The sequence below is a fragment of the Rhinoraja longicauda genome, chromosome 13, assembly GCF_053455715.1.
Source record: "Rhinoraja longicauda isolate Sanriku21f chromosome 13, sRhiLon1.1, whole genome shotgun sequence".
Classification (NCBI taxonomy): Eukaryota; Metazoa; Chordata; class Chondrichthyes; order Rajiformes; family Arhynchobatidae; genus Rhinoraja; species Rhinoraja longicauda.
The window spans coordinates 13,364,932-13,386,118 of NC_135965.1; the positions used below are offsets into that span (position 1 = coordinate 13,364,932).

General features: G+C 41.6%; 1 protein-coding gene across 2 annotated transcripts in view; it reads left to right on the forward strand.

Annotated features, from left to right (window-relative positions):
* Positions 1 to 21,187, forward strand: part of dner (delta/notch-like EGF repeat containing) — a 220,659-nt gene that overhangs the window by 186,553 nt on the left and 12,919 nt on the right. For both annotated transcript variants that reach the window (XM_078410395.1, XM_078410396.1), the window contains exons 8-10: positions 3,668 to 3,892; positions 10,604 to 10,726; positions 14,342 to 14,455. In XM_078410395.1, coding sequence (XP_078266521.1) covers positions 3,668 to 3,892; positions 10,604 to 10,726; positions 14,342 to 14,455 — 462 coding nt within the window. The remainder of the gene's footprint in view (positions 1 to 3,667; positions 3,893 to 10,603; positions 10,727 to 14,341; positions 14,456 to 21,187) is intronic.

A 21,187-nucleotide genomic window follows, 5' to 3' on the forward strand; every position in this document is an offset into this window, starting at 1 on the left:
CTGGCACCAAAATCATCAGGCTTTGGCTCACATCACATCTGTTTCTTGATGCACACTTCTTTGCATGCCTTTCAAGCACGCTTTGGAAGGGAGTACAGTGACAAATCTAGACAGGTCCATGTGACTATGATGCTGCTGCTAACAAGATTTTTCTTTGTGCCTGTACCTCACCATACTTATGCTTATGACAATAAACTCAACTTGTTTTATGATTTTGAATTTGATTTCTTCACCACCTTCCTCAACCCGTCCGCTGCCTCTGCATTATAAGATGCTTGTTTACCAACCAGTCAGCAAAGAGGTTCAACTTCCTCCAGCTAAACATAGGATCTTAGAAATTGTCTTCAGGTTGCACTAAGTATTCCCATGTCCCTGTGAGGAAGCAATATCTTAATAGACAATAGACAATAGGTGCAGGAGTAGGCCATTCGACCCCTCGAGCCGCCAGCACCGCCATTCAATGTGATCATGGCTGATCATTCTCAATCAGTACCCCGTTCCTGCCTTCTCCCCATACCCCCTGACTCCGCTATCCTTAAGAGCTCTATCTAGCTCTCTCTTGAATGCATTCAGAGAATTGGCCCCCACTGCCTTCTGAGGCAGAGAATTCCACAGATTTACAACTCTCTGAGTGAAAAGGTTTTTCCTAATCTCCGTTCTAAATGGCCTACCCCTTATTCTTAAACTGTGGCCCCTGGTTCTGGACTCCCCCTGCATTCAGAGAATTGGCCTCCACTGCCTTCTGAGGCAGAGAATTCTACAGATTCAAAACTCTTCATGAGGAGAGAGTGAAAATTGACGATAACAAAGTACAGCGGCAAGGTTAATGGACCAAATGGTAACTTTTAATATAACATTTCAAAACTTCAGTAGTTTATTTGACAGTTCATTGGCCTGGATACTTGGAGCCAGGTGGTGAGATCTCAAGTGTAGAGGTGACAGTGTCACACAGCAAGAATTGCGCTGTCTTCATTGCTGCTTAATTGGTTGTGACGCTCTTTGGAACGGTCTGAAAGTATGCGATTTCTAAATAAGGTGCGATTTCTAAATAAGTATTTTATTTTATTTTTCTATCTTTTATGTAGATTATTTTAGGTTTAGTTTAGCGATACACTGCAAAATCAGGCTATTCGGCCCACCGTGTCTGTGCCGAGCAGCCTTTCCCTTACACGAGCACTAACCTAAATACTAGGGACAAATTACAATGTTTACCAAAGCCAATTAACCTCCAAACCTGTACATCTTTGGAGTGTAGGGTGAAACGAGGAAAACCCGGGGAAAACCCACGCAGTCACGTGGAGAACGTACAAACTCCGTACAGGCAGCACCCTTAGTCAGGATCGAACCCGGGTCTCTGGCGCTGTAAGGCAGTAATGTTACCACTGCGCCACTGTGCCGCCACTTTCTGTACCCATGGTGGGAAGGGTGTTACGATTAACGTTTTTATCTCTTCATCCCGCACTCCTCCACCGACAACATAATTGGCTTGGTTCATCCAACACCGATTACTTGTAGCAGGTTGCTGCAGGGTCTGCATTGGGAGTGGAAGGGAACGGCAGTGAAGTGTACTCCTAGATAAGTTTTCTCTTCATTCGATCCAAAATCTGACAATTTGGGTAAATGTAGTTGTAAAAATACAACGCTCTTCTGACAAGAAAATTTTAAAAAACAGCCCGAACTAATGGTACTACCTGCAAAGACTGATTAACGAGGTGAAATTTCCAGAAATAACTGTCTAAAACTATTTAATTGGAAGCATTCTTATGAGATTGGGTATTGTTTGATTGAGGTAGGAGGCAGAACACAGCCTTATTCTGTGATTCATGGGAGTGACCTAATAAACCAAATGTGAGACATTTTGTACGACTGGCAGCTGAAACTCTGCACAAGTTTAGTCCCTGCAAACAATGGGGAATTACTCCCTGTGGTGTCAGATTAAAGCTGAAAGTGTGTGTTGCATTACAATTTGCAGCAGATTCACACTCCAGTTACAGTGAGTTGCATCCTAAATATTAAAACCAGCGATGAAGCCTACAGTCCAGCTTTATTGTGAAAAAAATAAACACTAAAAAGACAAAACTAGATTGTATTTAGAGTCAAAATGCTGGAGTAACTCAGCAGGTCAGGCAGCATCTCTGGAGAAAAGGAATAGGTCATGTTTCAGGACGAGACCCTTTTTTCAGACTGAGTCAGGGGAGAGGGAAACTAGAGGTATGAAAGGTACAGAGAACAAATGAATGAAAGGCATGAAAAGAACAAATCAAAGCCAGCACCAATGATCAAAGAAAGGTAGAGGGGATATGAACAGTGAAACTAAGCAGGACACAGTGAAACTGGTAGGATGACTAGAGTGGGGGAGGGACGGAGAGAGAGCAAATGCTTCCGTGAATATTCATACATCTTCGATGTAAACCAGCATCTGCAATTCCTTCCTTTACATAGATTTCAGTTCAGTTTATTGTCATGTGTGAAAAGTGAAACGCTTTTTGTTGCATGCTAGCCACTCAGCAGAAAGACAATACATGATTCCAATCAATCCATTTACAGTGAGTGTATAGATACATGATAAGGGAGTAACGTTTAGTGCAAGGTAAAGCCAGCAAAGTCCGGTCAAGGATAGTCTGAGGGACATCAGAGGTGGGTAGTAGTTCAGCACTGCTCTCTGGTTGTGGCAGGATGATTCAGTTCCCTGATAACAGCTGGGCAGAAACTGTCCCTGAATCTGGTGGTGTGCATTTCCACTCTTCTATACCTTTTGCCTGATGGGAGAGGGGAGAAGAGGGAGTGGCCAGGGTGCGACTCGTCCTTGATTATGCTGCTGGCTTTGCTGAGGCAGCGTGGTGTATAAATGGAATCAATCGAAGGGAGGGTTGGTTTGGGTGATGACCTGGCCTGCGTCCACAATTCGCTGCAATTACTGACGGTCCTGGATGGAGCTGTTCCCAATCAAGCTGTGATGCATCCTGATAAAATGCTTTCTATGATGCATTTGTAGACGTTGGTGAGAGTTGTAGGGGACATGCCAAACTTCCTAAGCCTTCTAAGGAAGTAGAGGCGTTGGGTGGTCCAATATGGGTGGTCCAGGAAAAGTTGGTAGTGATATTGACTCCAAGGAATGTGAAGTTTTCGACCATTGTGGCTCGTGGTGGAGCAAGAGACATGCTGGTAGTACTTTGGTAGTGCGACCTTGAGGTTGGCTTGATTGACGTCTCTGGCTACACCGAGCAAGGCGTTTTGTCTCAAGGTTATTGATAATGGAATACAGTTCTTGCAGAGCAAGCTTGACTTCTGCATGGGAGTGTAAACTTCTGTCAGGATAGCTGAGGTGAATTCCCTCGGCAGGTCGTAGGGACGGCAGCTCACAGTCAGATGTCCTTTAAACCTCTGCTTTGACAGTTTTCTTCTGTGATGAATTCACAGGTTCACTCATCACAGGGGGCTTCTGCACCTTCTTTGTCAATTGTTTTATCTGTGGTGAAAATTCAGCAATATCTATTTATTCAGTACGTTGTATTTTTGTTACAATTACCTGATATACAGGGAGAATCCCCAAGGAAACTCCCCCTCACTGTGTCTCTAGATACCGAGCCTCAGCTTTAAATTCACAAATCATGTTTCTTTTCTCTCCGTGTGACACTAACGGACTTGCTTGTGAATTACACCACAGGTTTTACAGGCCCCACGTGTGATCAGAAGATAGACCCGTGTGCTTTGTCACCTTGCCAGAACAATGGCACCTGCTTTGCAGATGGCACATCGTATAGTTGTAACTGCAGCCCAGCCTACACTGGGCCAGCCTGTGCTCAGCTGATCGACTTCTGTGCCCTGAATCCCTGCTCCCACGGTGTCTGCCGCAGTGTTGACACCAGCTACAAATGCCTCTGTGCCCCAGGTACGTTGCATGGCTCCGTGAATGTCTTTGCTTCTTTGCCCTGGCTTCAGTAAGAATGCCACGCCGGTACAATGAAGGACACAAAGTCCCAGAGTAACTCAATGGGCCTGGCAGTGTCCGCGGAGAGCATGGATAGGCGACGTTTCAGTTCGGGACCCTTCTTCAGGCTGATTGCAGTGGAGGAGAGAAAGCTGGAAGAGAGGTGGGGGCAGGATAAAACTTTGCAATTGATAGGTGGATAAGTGTGTGGGGGGATGTTTAGGAGTTTGATTAACAAAGGGTTGAGCAAAGGATGGTTAGACAAAGACCAGAGAGGAAAAGACGGAAGACTGAGATAAGAAGAGAAGTGACATAAAATCAGAAGTCAGAGAAAGGGATATAAGTGGGAGGGGATTGGGGGGTGGGGGGGGGGGGGGAAGGGGTGGGATTGTGGGAGAAATGGGGAGACATCAAGGTGGGGACCAAGGAAGAGAGGGGGAAATATAGAGAAGGGGTGTTAGTTATCTAAACTTGGAGAATTCACTGTTCATACCACTGGATTGTAAACTACCCAAGCCGAATATGAGGTGCTGTAAATCCAGTTTGCGTGTGATCTCAATCTGACTATGGAGGAGGTCCAGGACAGAAAGGTCAGTATGGGAATGGGAAGGAAAGTTAAAATGGTAAGCACCGGTGCAGTGAATATTTCTGTTCAAGGAAAGAACTGACCTTGTGTTTGGGAGCGATTTCCTACAGGACAGGCTTTATGGATTCCAGAACACTGATTAAAAGGCAGCAGACATGGTCTCACTCTAGATGTGTCAGTATAACATAATGTGGCAACCAATATAAAATCTGCATCCACTGCCATAGAGATGTGTATTAACAAGGTGCAAATACAGATTGTGGCCATAGAATCGTAGAGTCATAGAGTTATTCAGAGATGAAATAGGCCCAACTTGCCCACACCGACCAACATGTCTCATCTACACTAGAAGTACCTGCCTGCATTTGATCCATATCCCTCTAAACCTATCCTTCCTATGTACCTGTCGAAATGTTGCTGAAATATTGCGATATCTGCCTCAATGACCTCCTCCAGCAGCTCATTCCATACACCCACCACCCTTTGTGTAAAAAAGCTAACTCTCGGGATCCTATTAAATCTTTCCCCCCTCACTTTAAACCTGCATTGCCTCTTGATTCCTTTACTCTGGACGAGACTCTGTGCGTTTCCCCAATCTATTCCTGTCATGATTTTGTACTCCTCTATAAGATCAACCCTCCTCCTCTTGCGCTCCAAGGAATAGAGTCCCAGCCTGCTCAACCTCTCCTTATAGGTCAGACCCTCGAGTCCTGGCAACATCCTTGTAAATCTTCTCTGTACCCTTTCCAGCTTGACAACATATTTCCCATAACTCGGTGCCCAATACTGAACACAATACCCTAAATTTGGCCTCACCAACGTCTTATATAACTGCAACATGCCCTCCCAACTCCTATATTCCAATAGTCTGGCTGATAAAGGCCAATGTGCCGAAAGCCTTTTTGACCACTAGGCCCTTTGATCATACAAGAAAGGTGAATTGTAAAGCTGGCTAGTCAACCAAGCATTAGGTCAGAGTACCAATGATGCACAGCATCAGCTTCATCTGACCACCTCTGGTGTTTAGAAACAAGGAACTGCAGTTCAAGTTTCAAGTTTAGTTTATTTGTCACATACACATACACGATGTGCAGTGAAATGAAAGTGGCAATGCCTGCGGATTGTGCACGAAAAAGAATTACAGTTACAGCATATAAATAAAGTTAATAAGTTACTATAGTGTAGACAAAAATTTAGTCTCTGGAGTTATAAAAGTTGACAGTCCTGATGGCCTGTGGGAAGAAACTCCGTCTCATCCTCCCCGTTTTCACAGTTGCTGGTTTACACAAAAGGACACAAAGTGCTGAGGTAACTCAGCGGGTCAGACAGCATCTTCGGAAAACATGGATAGGTGGCATTTCAGGTCCCAACCTGAAACAGTCTGGCTCAAAATGTCAACTCTCCATGACCTCTGGAGATTGTTTCTCAGGGTCAGTTCATTGGGAGAAAAAATTCTACCCTAGACATAGATAATTAAATGAATACTGGAGATCAAAGGGAGAGGCATATCCCCAATAATCCACCTCTGGTGTCATTTAACTCGTGCTTCTATCCTATAAATGAATTTTATAATATGTTTTTACGGTGCTTTCTAATGACTATTGGAATGTGTAACTGATCTTCCTTCAACCCAGTAGCCTTAAGCTTAAAACATCCTATGCCATTTCCCATGAAAATCAAAAGTATTACATAGAGTCACAAGAAACTGTAGATGCTGGAATCCTGAGTAAAGAAACAAACTGTTGGAGGAACTCAGTAGGTCAGGCAGCATCTAGTGAGCAGACCCTGAACAAGGTTCCTGACCTCAAACATCGCTGTCCATTTCTCTCCACAGATGCTGCCTGAATGCTGAGTTCCTCCAGCAATTTTTTTAAATTATTCTTTACTAACACATAAATCTTTGAAATGAGGCTGTTTGTAATGTGTAGCAAATGAACAATGTTAGCCTTATGCCCAGGCTGCCGATCTACTTCAGTAATCCACCACTGTCCAAGACTGTGTAACGTGGCCACATGCTGTATGGGTTTCAGAAACACACCACCAAGGATTTTATCCTGAACAAGAATTCTAACTAAAACAGGTCATGAAACTAGAACTGGGACATTAACCTAAATAAGATTCTGTCCCTGCAGGTGAATTAACTGCATCCCATCCACATTGATGGACAGGTAATTGAAAAAGCTAGCTTTCATAAGTTCATACATTTCAGAGCAGAATTAGGCCATTCGGCCCATCAAGTCTACTCTGCCATTCAATCATGGCAGATCTATCTTTTCCCATCAACCCCATTCTCCTGCCTTCTCCCCATAACCCTGACACCCATACTAATCGAGAGTCTGTCAATTTCCACCTTTAAAATATCCATTGCTTCAGCTTGGCAAACTAACGGTGTTTATTTTATTGGCTTTACCAGTCTTTATTGATTGAAAATAAAGTACAAGGCCATGATATAATTTGGCAACTCAGTTAATTGATACAGAATCCTCTCTATTGTTCCAGTAAGGTGTCTCAACTCTAATTTCAAACAAAGGGCCTACATTTAACATTGAAATACGTTTGTTTCTCTCATTTTGTGATCTCTAATTAAAGGTAATTTTGGCATTGTGCAATAATGTAAAATTGGTGTGAACGAACTTTCATCAAGTTTGGCACCTCCCTCAATTTTCAGTTCATATCTGTTTCAGCTTAATTATCCATTTTTGAGGAAAAAACCCCCAAACTGCTGGATCTCCAGAGAACATGGATAGGTGATGTTTTGGGTCGGAACCTTTCTTCGGACTATTTTTGAGCTAAGGGCTGGTTAGAATTGCCCTTATTGCTCAGTCGTTCATGTGTAGCTTGACAATGTAACTTTTCGATGTCCAAGCACCTTAGCAAGTTAATTATATTTGGGTGGTTTTACATCTCCAGTTTTCCAGAGACAGAACCAGTGGAGAGGACACTTAGACCTGAGCACATCCTGGTGATCAGTGCATTGCTGGAGTGATGGAGTGGAAACAGGGTAATAGCGAATTATTAGTTCATGGCACAAAGTAATTGGCAAGAATAGTGAAAGGCTTGGATAGAGTGGATGTGGAGAGGATGTTTCCACTAATGGGAGAGTCTAGGACTATAGGTCATGGCCTCAGAATAAAAGGACGTTCTTTTAGGGAGATGAGGAGAAATTTATTTAGTCAGGAGGTGGTGAATCTGTGGAATTCTTTGCCACAGAAAGCTGTGGAGGCCGTCAGTGGATATTTTTAAGGTAGAGATAGATAGATTCTTGATTAGTACAGGTGTCAGAGGTTATGGGGAGAAGGCAAGAGAATGGGGTTAGGAGGGAGAGATAGATCAGCCATGACTGAAGGGCAGAGTAGACTTGATGGGCCGAATGGCCTAATTCTACTCCTAATTACCTGATGACCTTAAACCCTGTGCATCAAAAAATTAAGATTGTATGAAAACTCCATCCTACATGTTGCATAGAAAATTATTTTTTTAACCCAATATCTTCCTGGATCATGGAAACTGGAGGGAAAGAACCCATTTGGTTTATCAAGTTGGTTCCCTGCTGGATTATTCCAGCAGATCCCAATCCCCAGCTCTTATGGACCCTGCATTTTTCTCTGCTTTCTTCATCATCAATCCAGTTCTGAAGTGCATAATATGTCAATTACCCAGACTTTATCCCAGTCCCTAACTGTAACCCAACCCGAACGCATAACATCCCACAAAAATCTAAGTGTGTGATTATTTGGGAAGAGATACATTCAGATGAAATAGTGCCCAATAATGTTATACCATTCATTGATTAAATATTGGGATGGGAGAAACTACTGCCAACAAAGTGATGCTTAACATGTTAATATGACTTTCCATTGTTTATTACTTTGGCAGAATCATTAACTCAGAATGTCATACTGTTCATTTATTCATATCATTAATCTGTAGCTAATGTCACACAATTAAGATAGGGGAAATAATAGATTAGTCATAATTTTTTTTAAGTGACAGGAATAAATCATGGCAAAGGTCATCACGGACATATATTGTGAGGATTTGAGAGGGAGAGGCATTGGTAATTTTTCCAGTAGTTTATACTGTACACCTTTCCCCTGAAGGACATTTCATGAAGGGCTCTCATCTGAAAATCCAACTTCTTGACTTTTTCTGATATTTTGTGGTGTGCTTTTGCCCAGGGTCATCTGCAGGAAACATAAACACAGCTGGGTATATTCATTAAACTCCCCTTCTGCGATTCAGTCCGGTTGATTTCAGCAGAGCCAAATGTCAGGATGAGAGTTCAATGTGCAGACACTATAAAATCATAGTTTTAACGTCACTGTTTCCCCCCCATCACATAAACATATTGTAATTTAACACTGCCATCTATTGGCCAAGCTGCAGTGACAAGCAAAGTGTTTTGCTTTGTTTTTGCTAAAATTTTCAATATGTTTTATTTTTTATTTTTGCGACTGTCATAAAACTATATTATGGTAACCAATTATCATAGTAGTTGACTAAATTATAGTTTTAAAAACTCAAATTCCAAATGGTGCAGCATTTTGGGAGAGCTGCTGCCTCACAGTGCCAGATCGATCCTGTCAATTCGATCCTGCTCTCAAGTGCTGTCTGTTTGGAGTTTGCACGTTCTCCCTGTGACTGTGTGGGTTTCCTCCGGGTGCTCTGGTTTCCTGGTTTGTGGGTTGATTGGCCTCTTTAAATTGCTCCTAGTGTGTAGGGAGTGGATGAGAAAGTGTCACAACATAGAAGTCGTGTGAAAGGGTGATTGATGGTCGGTGTGGACTCGATCGGCCGAAGGGCCTGTTTCCATGCTGCATTACTAAAACTCTAAATTTGATGTGTTAAGGATTACTCAGCAGGTAATTCTAAGCTTACACCATGAATGAAGATCCTGTCAGGTTTCTGACATAGATATCTGTTGAAATTACAAATTACAAACTGCACCAGGGCGCAGAATATTCAGAAGTGAGAACACAGCAACAATGGGGCATCAGCTCCATCAGTCTGAAGAAGGGTCTCGACCCGAAACGTCACCCATTCCTTCTCTCCCGAGATGCTGCCTGACCTGCTGAGTTACTCCAACATTTTGTGAATAAATAGCTCCAAGAACAGCATCCAAGAACAGCATCCAAATTAAATAACTCGATTAAAGCATGAGTTATTTGACAATGTATTTGCTAACAATAGTTGGTTATCTGTTTTTCTAATTGAATATCCATCTAAATATTAACAGAGAAAATTTCAATGAAATAATTTAGTGAATTAAACATTGGCAGAATTCCATTATTTTCTTACAATAAATGGACTAAATACCATTGCACCTTTGATCCAAAGACAGGAGTTCAAATCTCACCTGGGTAGCTGAGAAATTTAAATTCTAGTATTTAAAAACTAATTTAAGCAAACATGAAGTTACCAGATTGTTTGTTAAAACTTCATCGGATCCACTAATGTCTTTTAAGGAAGGATATCTGCCATCCTTAGTCTGACCTTTTCCAGGGTGGAAATGTCTGAGACTAGAGGGCACAGCTTTAGGCAGAGAGGGGAAACTTGAAAGAAGATGTGCAAGGCAAGTTTTTTTGCACAGAGAGTGGATGATGGCATTTAAGAGGCTTTTATATAAGCACATGGATATGCCAGAAATGGAGGTGTATGGATCATGTCCAGGCAGAAGTGATTAGTTTATCTTGGTATTATGTTCAGCACAAACATTGTGGGTCGAAGGGCCTGTTCCTGTGCTGTACCTTTCTATGATCTATATCCTGTGCGTAACTCCAAACCTACCAGCATGTGGTTTATTCTCAACAGCTTCCTCAGTTCAGGAGGATATATGCCACCATTTCAAATGATTCCATGAAAGATAGATAAAAAATAAATTAGTCTGAGCAAATTTAGTTCACCTCTTAAATAGTGTGTTTCCACAGTCCACGTTTGCCCACAAGTATTAATATTATGTCCAAATGATCCTTTCATGTTAAGGTGGGTTGGATACTATCTATTATCACCTGGGTTATCCTTCATTTGTAGTCTGTAATGATCATTTCTACAGCATGATTTAAGCACAAAGATTTTGTTCTCCACAGGTTACCACGGTCTGTATTGTGAGGAGGAATATAATGAATGTCTTTCGGCACCTTGTCAGAACTTGGGCACCTGCAAAGATTTGGTAAATGGTTACGAATGCCTGTGTCCTGCTGAATATGAAGGTAGGTCAGTGTTTTTAAGGGACTTGTGTTCAGTCACAAGTCTGAATGTGATTTACTATTGAAGGTGCATGCTTTCAAAACAGATTTGCCTTTAGACTCGGGTCAGAGCTGCAGTATAGATTTGAAGTTGTTTTGAGGTACTGAATGTTCTGAATTTGCGTTAGATTTGTACGGGAGAAGCAATCTGCTTAGAAAGATTAGTTTAGAGTTTGGAAACAAGCCCATCGAGTCCACGCCGACCTTCGGTCATTCCACATACATGGGGCAATTTACAGAAGCCGATTAACCTGTGGGAGGAAATCGGTGCACCCAGAGAAAACCCATTGGTCCCAGGGAGAACGTATAAACTCCCCACAGATAGCACCCGTGGTCAGGATCAAACCTGGGTGTCTGGCGATGTGACCGCTGCACTACAGATCTCTGGCTACACTGTGTTAAGGGGAGGCCAAACATTTCCCCAGGACGACGGAGAAGTAAAGGAAGAGTTACTAACTTCAAGGTCGCACTTGCAAATCAACCATGCACCACAAAAGAGTGTTGACCTCAGTAACATCCTGCCCAGAATCACCCAGGATACCATAAGTAGTGCAGGGGAGAACAGAAAGAAAATATTCAACAAATTGAGTCCAAAAATAAGGCAAAATAAATACAAATATTGCACAGATCAATGTGATATTTCTGAGTTCATTTTACGTTCTGTCCTAACATGAACAATTAGAGCATTCACGATTCAAGTCTGTTGGCCAATTTTTCCTTTTTTTCTGAAGCCAAGTGCAGGGTTCATTGCCCAGCAGAAGCCAGCTGGCTCCACGCAAACCAGAGATCAAATCTGCAATGTTGCCTAACAACATAGCTCAGTTCCCCACTGTGGGGCCCTTGAATAAATAGGCTCAATTAAACCACTGAAGTCAAATTGCAGTTGGAAACCAATTTTTCAATACTTTCTTTGGGAATCATTGCATTGCAAAATGCATTTTTTCTTATGCTATCAGACTCTTGCTTTACATAACCTCCTGAGGTAATGTGTTGGCTGAAGCAAACTCAGTAAGCAAGTATTATGTACAACATTCCCACTAAATTAACTACTGCTTTCCCTGTATTTGAAGGCCTGCCACAACTGGCACCCTTTCCAAATCAACCCTATCCTCTGCCTCTCATAATCATAATAGGACAGCACAGTAGTGCAGCTGGTGGAGTATATATGAAAGTGGGATAACGTTGAGCTAGTGGGAACGTGTAGTCAATGGTTAGCGTGGACTCAGTGGGTCAACATTGATAAGGTTTTTTTATCAACATCCTGATTATCCTTTAATCATTGAGACATTCATTCCCCTATCAGCAGACTATGTTTCTCTGCATCATAATAGCCTCCTGAAAGTTAGTTTGGACCAATATTGCATCCTGCATCATCATTGCATGGTTGGTGGGAACAATTGTAACCTTTATCCAGCCTCGGTTAGGTTGAAAAATGGGGCAAAAATTGAACGGAAGCCATTGATAGTTCACACATTCTCCTATAAGGGAAAAATGTCAATATTATTTTGCTGCCATATTTCATTCGTTCTTGAATTGTCATACAGGAACTTCTGAACTCAATTGCAACACTTCTCATGTTTTGTCTTTTCCTTACCTCAGCTGGTTTCTTCTCATAATTCATTTCTGTCTAAGAACATAGTTCTTCCCTCTTTCGTAAACATTCTTGAAACCTAAAAATACACATTGAAATCCATTGCAATGGAAATATCTTATGGATTCTGTTAGATACCCATTGGATTAATGGCAATATACTGCAAAAACTCACCAAAGATGAGCCCATGATCTTGCTGCACTGGATCATTACCAATTCTAGCACTTGCCAAACAGCCAAATCAAGATCAGAATTTCTGCCAAATCCTTTTAATGCAGGTCAAGCCAAAATGTTGGAGCCAGAGTAGAGACTCAGCCTAGTACATCATGGGCACAGCCTCCCGAAAACATCAGTATAAAGCGTGCTCCCTCAAGCAAGTGACATCTATTGTCAACGAGCCCCACTTTCCGGGCTGTGAGCTCTTCTCACAACCACCATCGGCCAGGAGGTACAGAAGCCTGCAGTCCCACATCACCAGGTTCAGGAACTTTCCAACAACCATGAGGTTCTTGAACCAACCTGCACAACCCTGAAGATTATCCTTAATCATTGAGACATTCATTCCCCTATCAGCAGACTATGTTTCTATGCACAGTGCTAGAGTAACTCAGCGGGCCAGGCAGCATCTCCGGAGAAAAAGGATGAATGACATTTTGGGTTGGGACCCTTCTTCAGACCTACTGCACAACCCAGATCCCATCTCAGCAATGGAGCACTATGGACTACCTCTTGCCTAACCATGGACGTGTTTTCTAATTGTGTTTATGCACAGTCTTTTTCTTTTCACTATTTTGCATACTTTTATAGAATTTATGCTTTGTGGCTATGATGTTGCTGCGTGATTTTCATTGTACCTGTACGGCAACATACATGTGCAAATAAACCCCATTTGACTTGACTCGACTCGACTCGGCTTCCTGCGGTTATATTCTAGCGGGAACCAGAGGTGAAGCAGTGGATGGAAATCACAAACAAAATGCAGGCACTGTGAAATCCGAAACAACAACAGAAAATGCTGGGGGCACTCAGGAGCACAGGGCAGCACCTGTGGATACAGAAACAGAGCTAATATTTCAGGGCTCAATATTTCAGGGCTCAGGCCCTTCATCGGAACTTGTAAAGAGAGTAAAGTTAATTTTAGTTGCAGACGAGGGAGGGAGGGTTGTGTAAAAACATGGGAATATCTCTGAAAAGGTGAGACAAATTAGTAAATGTGCATACCAACTTATTCACTCTATTTCCCAGTTCTGACAAAGGGTCTGAGCCTTGCAATTGTATCTCTGTTTCTCTTTGTGTGGCTCCAGCACCTTCTGCTTTTATTTTAGATGTGAAGCGGGATTATAATATGTGGATTTTCACTTGTACAGTTTCTGTAATCACAGGAGCAGCAACCATTGCTTGGAAACCATTTTCCTGGTCAAATTAAATGTGGCCAACCTTTTCCTAATTCACTCAAACTACCGTCCACCATTGCTTTGGTTCTGGCAAAGGATCAAACCCGGGCCTCTGCCGCTGTAAAGCAGTAACTCTACCGCTGCGTCACTGTGCCACAGTTGCAGCGCCTTCAGCTGCCAATATCTCGAATTCGCTCTTTAAACCTTTAAACCTCACCTCCTCTGCGATACCCTTAAACATCTACATATTTGTCCACGCTCTCACCGGTGGTACCGTCTCTCAGCACAGATATACGTAAAACTGAGAACAGCCCAGCATTATATTTTGTATAGGAAGGAAAGCCAGAGGTTTGTTTACACTGAAGTTAGGCACAAAATGCTGGAGTAACTCAGTTACTGGAGTTATGCTGGAGGCAGCATCTCTGGAGAGAAGGAATAGGTGATGTTTTGGGTCGAGACCCTTCTTTATTTTGTGTCTATCAGCATTAAATTTTGCTTGATAGCTTTGTCCGAAGCAGTTTTGGGACTGTTTGCTGTGTTGAAGACATTTTTATAAATGATAGTTGGTTTTATAAAGTTGTTGTTTGTTTCCAGGTATACATTGTGCCCTATACAAGGATCCATGTGCTAATGTCAGCTGTCAGAATGGAGGCATCTGCAACAGCAAGGAACTAAATACTACCTGCGTTTGTGCATCTGGATTTTCAGGCAAGTGATGTAAAACAGTAGAAATACTAGCAGTAAGGCCACATCTCATCTTGTGAAGAAAATCCATCTCACTAAAACCTGCTTTAAACTTTGCCAAGTAGTTCATCCCAATTTACATCACACGCTGGGTGATAGATGAGGTAAGTAACTGTGTCTGTGATAATTAACTATCAAGCAAGCCAGATACATGACTTGCATGAGATTAAACAGCACTGAAGTTTGCCTACAAGTGCTCAGCAGATTCAGTCAATAGGTAAGTGTATGAACCAACATTCTCTCTAAAGTGAATCTGCCACGTTGCCTGTGGCTTTCCCTGGTTTACCAGCCTATCTACATCAATCCTATCTTCTTACATGCAAAATACTCTGCAGCATTAAGCACTGAGTGAAAGATAGGCAGAAGAGTCAGGGGAGAGGAATGTGAAGTGTTTCATAGAAACCAATAAATGGTCAGCTACCTAATTCTTAAAAGGAGTGCAAGGCCTCACTGCAACAGCTTAATGGAGGGAGGCCATAAGTGATAGGAGCAGAATTAGGCCAATCGGCCCATCAAGTCTACTCTACCATTCAATCATGGCTGATCTATCTCTCCCCCCTAACCCCATTCTCCTGCCTTCTCCCCATAACCCCTGACACCCGTACGTATCAAGAATCTATCTATCTATGCTTTAAAAGTATACGTTGACTTGGCCTCCACAGCCTACTGGAATTCACCACCCTCTGACTAAAGAAATTCCTTCTCATCTCCTTCCTAAAGGAATGTCCCTTAATTGTGAGGCTGTCACCTCTAGTCCTAGACTCCCCCACAAGTGGAAACATCCTCTCCATATCCACTCTATCCAAGCCTTTCACTATTCGATATGTTTCAATGATGTCCCCCCTCATTGCAGTAGAGGAAGTAAATAGGCTTGCCCAGAATCCCAGTCCTTTTCAGAATGAGCTTTAGATGTAGTAAGTTTAACAGTTGGTTAAAGATGTCAAAGAAGTAGGTCTGAAGAACTGAGGACGTTCCAAGAATATTTTCAAAATAACTTCCAAACTGATTTTGTTCTTCTGAGCAATGGTTCATAAGTTCGTAAGTTATAGGAGTGGAAGTAGGCCATTCGGCCCTTTAAGTCTATTCCGCTATTCAATCATGGCTGATCTATCTTTCACTCTCAACCCATTCTCCTGCTTCTCCCCATCACCCCTGACACCCATACTAATCAAGAATTTGTCAATCTCATCAATGAGAATATGTCTGTGGCAATGAACTCCACAGATTCACCACCCTCAGACTAAATTCCTTTTCATCTCCTTTGTAAAGGTAAGTCCTTTTATTTTGAGGCTGTGGCCTCTGGTCCTAGGGTGGTGGTTCAATGGTGAAGAAATCAATTTGTTCACTTAAACTCATATGACTAAAACATTTTGCTTGTCTTGTGTCAATTCTATTGCTGATTAATTATATTAATTATTTTCTCTGGAATGCCAGAGGTTGAGGGGAGGCCTGATATCAGTATATAATATGATGAGATTCAGAAATATGGCAGAGAGTCCCAGGGTGGAAATGTCAAAGACGAGAGAGCAAAGCTTTAAGGTGAGAAGGGCAAAGTTGAAAGGAGATGTGGGAGATGAGTATTTTTTACACAGTGGTGGTGGGCGAATGAAATACGCCACCAGGGATGATGGTGGAGGCAGATACGATAGTGGCATTTAAGAAGCTTTTAGATAGGCATATGGATACGCAAGGAATAGAGGGATATGGGTCATGCGCAGACAGATGAATTTAGTTTATCTTGGCATCATGTTTGGCACAGACATTGTAGGCCAAAGGGCCCATTTCTGATCAATGTTTGTGAAGTCAGTATTTCAGGAAGGATAATTTTTCCCTTTATTGTTTGGGCAATGAACTAGGGAGCGGGTTGAAATAGAACTAACTTGATTTTCAATTCTATTATTTTCATGGAAACTGGAATTCAGTACAAGCAGGAACAACTCCTCACTGTGTAACACCAATGCTTTGTACAAGAATATAGACAGAGAAGCAGGAGTAGGTAACACCATTCCTCAAGCCTTGGCCTCGGCTCCAATTTCCTGCTTATTCCCCCAAGAATTTAACTCTGCTGTAGACAAAATATCTGCCCCTCTTAGCAATGCATTTATTTAATGATTCAAACTCCAAAGATAGAGAGTTCCCCAAATTCAAGCCCCACTCAGAAGAAATTCCTTATTGCCTTCACTTTGCCTGGACTCTTACATATCCCCCTAGTTCTAGATTCCCCGACAAGGGAATTCATCTTCTCAACATTCACTCTATCAAGCCTTCTCTTAACCTAACTCTCCAAGAGGATCACTTTGTTCTTCCAAACTCAATATTGCCCAACCAGCTCAGCGTAAGCCAACCCTTTCATCTCGGGAATCAAAGTAGTGAACCTTCTTTGAACTGTCTTCAATGTAAATATAGTTCTCCTTAAATAAGAACAGAAGGTATGCAATACTACAGGGTGGGCTTTATCAATGCCCTCTGCTGTTGTAACGAGACCTCTCTGCTTTTATACTTCATCATCTTTGCAACAAGGACCAGTGTTCCAATTGCCTTCCTAATCACGTGCATTGCCTACATGCCAATTTTATGTTTCATGGACCAGGACACCCTGATCTCTCTCCACACCTAGTTGCTACATCCTTAAAGAACTCCAATAAATTTGTCCAACACCTATTCCCTTTCCTTACACTCTGTCGACACTGCTTGACTGAACTATGATTTACTAACTGTTTATTCTTACTACCTGAGTAATGGATCCCAGCATTTATCCCAATGGTAGACGTTGTGTTAACTGGCCGGCAACTTCCTCCTTTCTGTCTCATTCCTTTCTTGAATAAGCATGTTACACTTGGATTTTTCCAATCAGTTGGGACCTTTTCCAGGATCTAAGGAATTTAGAAGGCTCACAGCCAGGACATCCATTGTCTCTGCAGCCATTCCGCTGGACCTCAGTAAACAGGGCATTTAGCCCAAGGGAACTGTGTGCCTTTAGTCCCATTCATTTATCTAATAGCTTTTCCCTCTTGATTGTAATAGTTTTTGTATTTCACTTTCTATTTAACCCACAGATATTCTATTATTATTGCAATGCTTTCAGTTTCTTGCACTCTAAAGACAAGTACACAATATTTGTTCAGAATCTCTGACAATTCTTTATTTCCCATTCTTAATTCCCCATTGTCAGTCTCCAAATAAACCAATGCTTACCTTACCTCATCTCTTTTTATTTGCTTGTAGATGCTCTTCTTGTCAGATTTTATATATTTCCTGCTGGCTTATTTTCATTAATTCTTTTTTCTTGTTTTACAGTCATCCTTAAGTGTTTCTTTAATTTTTCCATTCTTTGAACCTGCCACTAAACTTCACAACATCTTTACTGTCAATTGAAAGTCATTCCACCCTATGGAACTCACTACCCCAAACCGTTAGAGACTCCCCCACACTCACCACATTCAAAACATCGCTGAAGTCTCACCTGTTCAGTACTGCCTTCAACCACTGAAGGTCACCTCACCTTCTGTCTCCTTTCTCTGTTCATTTATTTATTTACTTATTTATCTATTTATTCATTTCCCTATGTTCTCAAAATCTCTGTAAAGCGTCTTTGAGTATATGAAAAGCGCTATATAAATAAAATGTATTATTATTATTATTATTATTATTATTCTTAACTTCCATGATTAGCCACAGGTAGATAATTCTTCTTTGTGAGTCTTTGCACACCAACGGGATATAATCTCTTGATAATTATGAAGCAGCTCCTTATTTAATGCCTTCTTATTCAGTCACTTTCTTTTCATCTATATTCCCAGCCAACTCTGCCTCCATACCAATGGAATTTCCTTTATTTCTGTTTAAAATACGTTTAAGGTTCAATGTCAAAGATAGACACAAAATGCTGGAGTAACTCAGCAGGTCAGGCAGTATCTCTAGAGAAAATGGATAGGTGACGACTGTCTGAAGAAGGGTCCCTATCCAAAATGTCACCTATCCATCTTCTCCAGAGATGCTGTCTGACATGCTATTGCTCCAGCACTTTGTGTCTACCTTTGGCATAAACCAGCATCTGCTGTTCGTTTTTATTACATCCCAATGTCAAGCTGAATATGAAATTCTATCATGTGGTGACACTCATCCCAAGAGGTTCCTTTACTCTGGGATTATTAATTAAACATTCCTCATTTCAAGTGACCAGATACAAAATGTCCCAAATACACATTATGAAAGTGTCCTCAAGGTCATCTTTGTTGATTTCAATTGTTCAATCTATATGACAGTTAAGGTTGTCCATGATTATCGCAGTACCATTGTTTCCTGACGTATATTTTGTTCTCTAGTATTACTGCTTTCAGTGGCCTTTGGATTATTACTAGTGGCATTCTTCTCTTGTTATTAATTATTCAAACTAATTAGAAGTTTTGATTTTCTGACCGAAAATTATTTTTAACAACTGTACTGATCTCATCTCTTAATAACAGACCAATATAGAGCAATAGGGTCACACAGTGTGGAAACTGGCCCTTTGGCTCAACTTGCCCACACTGACCAACGTTCCACCTATACTAGTCCCATCTGCCTGCGTTTGGCCCATATCTCTCAAAACCTGTCTAAATGTTTCTTAAATATTGCGATAGTACCTGCTTTAACAACCTCCTCCAGCAGCTCATTCCATACACCCACCACCCTTTGTGTAAAAAAGTAACCCCTTTAGATTCCTATTAAATCTTTCTCCCCTCACCTTAAACCTACGTCCTCTGGTTCTCGATTTCCCCTACTCTGGGCAAGAGACTCGGTGCGTTTACCCAATCTATTCCTCTATTAGATCACCTCTCATCCTCCTGACTCCAAGGAATAGAGTCCTGGTCTACTCAACCTCTCCCTATTGCTCAGGCCCTCCAGTCCTGGCAACATTCTTGTAAATCTAATATCTATTCAGATTTATTGGATATTGCCTAGAATTATATCCCTAGCACGTGCACATTGACTATTACAGGCAGAGCATAATTCACTTTTACAACTTCATGCTTATTATTAACAACTCCCTCAAGCAAACCATTATCTTTGGGTAATGGTCCAATTCTAAAGGAATAAGAATCTAAGACTGGCCAGAATTTATCTCATATTGTCGTGGTTATTGAGAACATAAAACTGTGCAGCACAGTAACAGGCCCTTTGGCCCACAATGTCTGTGTCCAATATGATGCCAAATAAAACTAATTTCCTCTCTCTGCATGTAATCCACATCCCTCTATTCCCTGTACATTCATCTACCTCTCTAATAGCCTCTTAAATGCCGCTATCGTATCTGCTTCCACCGCCTGACGGATCATTCCACTGCATGAAAAAGACTGCCCCACGCATCTTCTCTAAATATCCCCTCTCTCACCTTAAAACTACATCCTCTAGTATTTGAGAAAAGTTGATATTCCTATGTAGGATCTGCAATACATTGCTCAGTGTAAAGAGTAGAAAATAAGTATTCATCTGCGATATTACACGACCCCAATATTGTGAGACATTTTAACACAATGCTTATCAAAAACTGAACAATCGATTCTCAGTGTCATCATAGCAGCAAGTCATGTGTTGTGCTTCTCTGATTGGAATGTAACTCATTGTATACTCCTAGTCCTAACCCTAACCCTAAGGGATGGAGACTCAAGGAGTTGCAGATGCTGGAGTTGTGAATAAAAGATAAAGTGCTTGAGTAACTCAGCAGGTCATCTCTGGAGGACATGGGTAGGTGATGTTTCATGCTGGGACCCTTCGTCAGGCTGAAGAAAGGTCTCGACCCAAAATTACGCCTATCCGTGTCCTCAGAGATGCTGCAGGACCTGCTGAGTTACTCCAGCACCTTGTGGTTTATTCACAATAAGGTTGTGAAATCCACCTGGGCCTAGCTAGTACAGAAGCCAGACGAGGTGAACGCACTGGGGAGGAAAGGCTGTGACTGAATCAAGAGACAATTTAGCTTCCAGCTGGTTGTGTTGTTCAGCCTAATTCACCCGGGGAAGGATGGACCCTGGAAAGGAAAGAAGGAATTTCAAGAGTAAATTAGCTAAGTGGAAATGCATTTTTAGCAGTCTTTTATAGACGTTGAGAAGTACACAGAAACAGGCCACAAGCATTTTTAACCACATTGCCGGGCCAAATTGCATGTTTCCAATAAGGATGCCCATTTATGTACTTTATAGAGTTATAAAGTTATGTCATTTTTGTATCAAGGGATACTGATAGGTCCATTCAGAAAGCTGTCAAAAATATAATGTGCTCATAAACCGGCTACTGTACAACCGGCAAATGTTATTACATTATATTTTCAAAGTAATTTGAATTGTTTAAAATTAAGTTTCTCACCTTTTCTGTACCAGACTGAATAAAAATGTTTTATATGATAAAGTAATTTTCAACAATTTTGAAATAGATTATCACTTCTTAGTCCCAGAAATTATTTTAAATGCAAAATTAAAAGAATTATTTTATAAATTGCTGACCAAGTGTGCCTGTCAATAGCAGCTTTTATAACTATAATATGCTGGTATTTATTGCCCCAAAGGAGTATCCTCCCATCTTCTATCGACCCAGGATCAAGGGCGGCACAGTGGTGCAGCAGTAGAGTTGCTGCCTTACAGCGCCAGAGACCCAGGTTCAATCCTGACTGTGGATGCTGTCTATATGGAGTTTGTACGTGTGGACTTTCTACGTGTA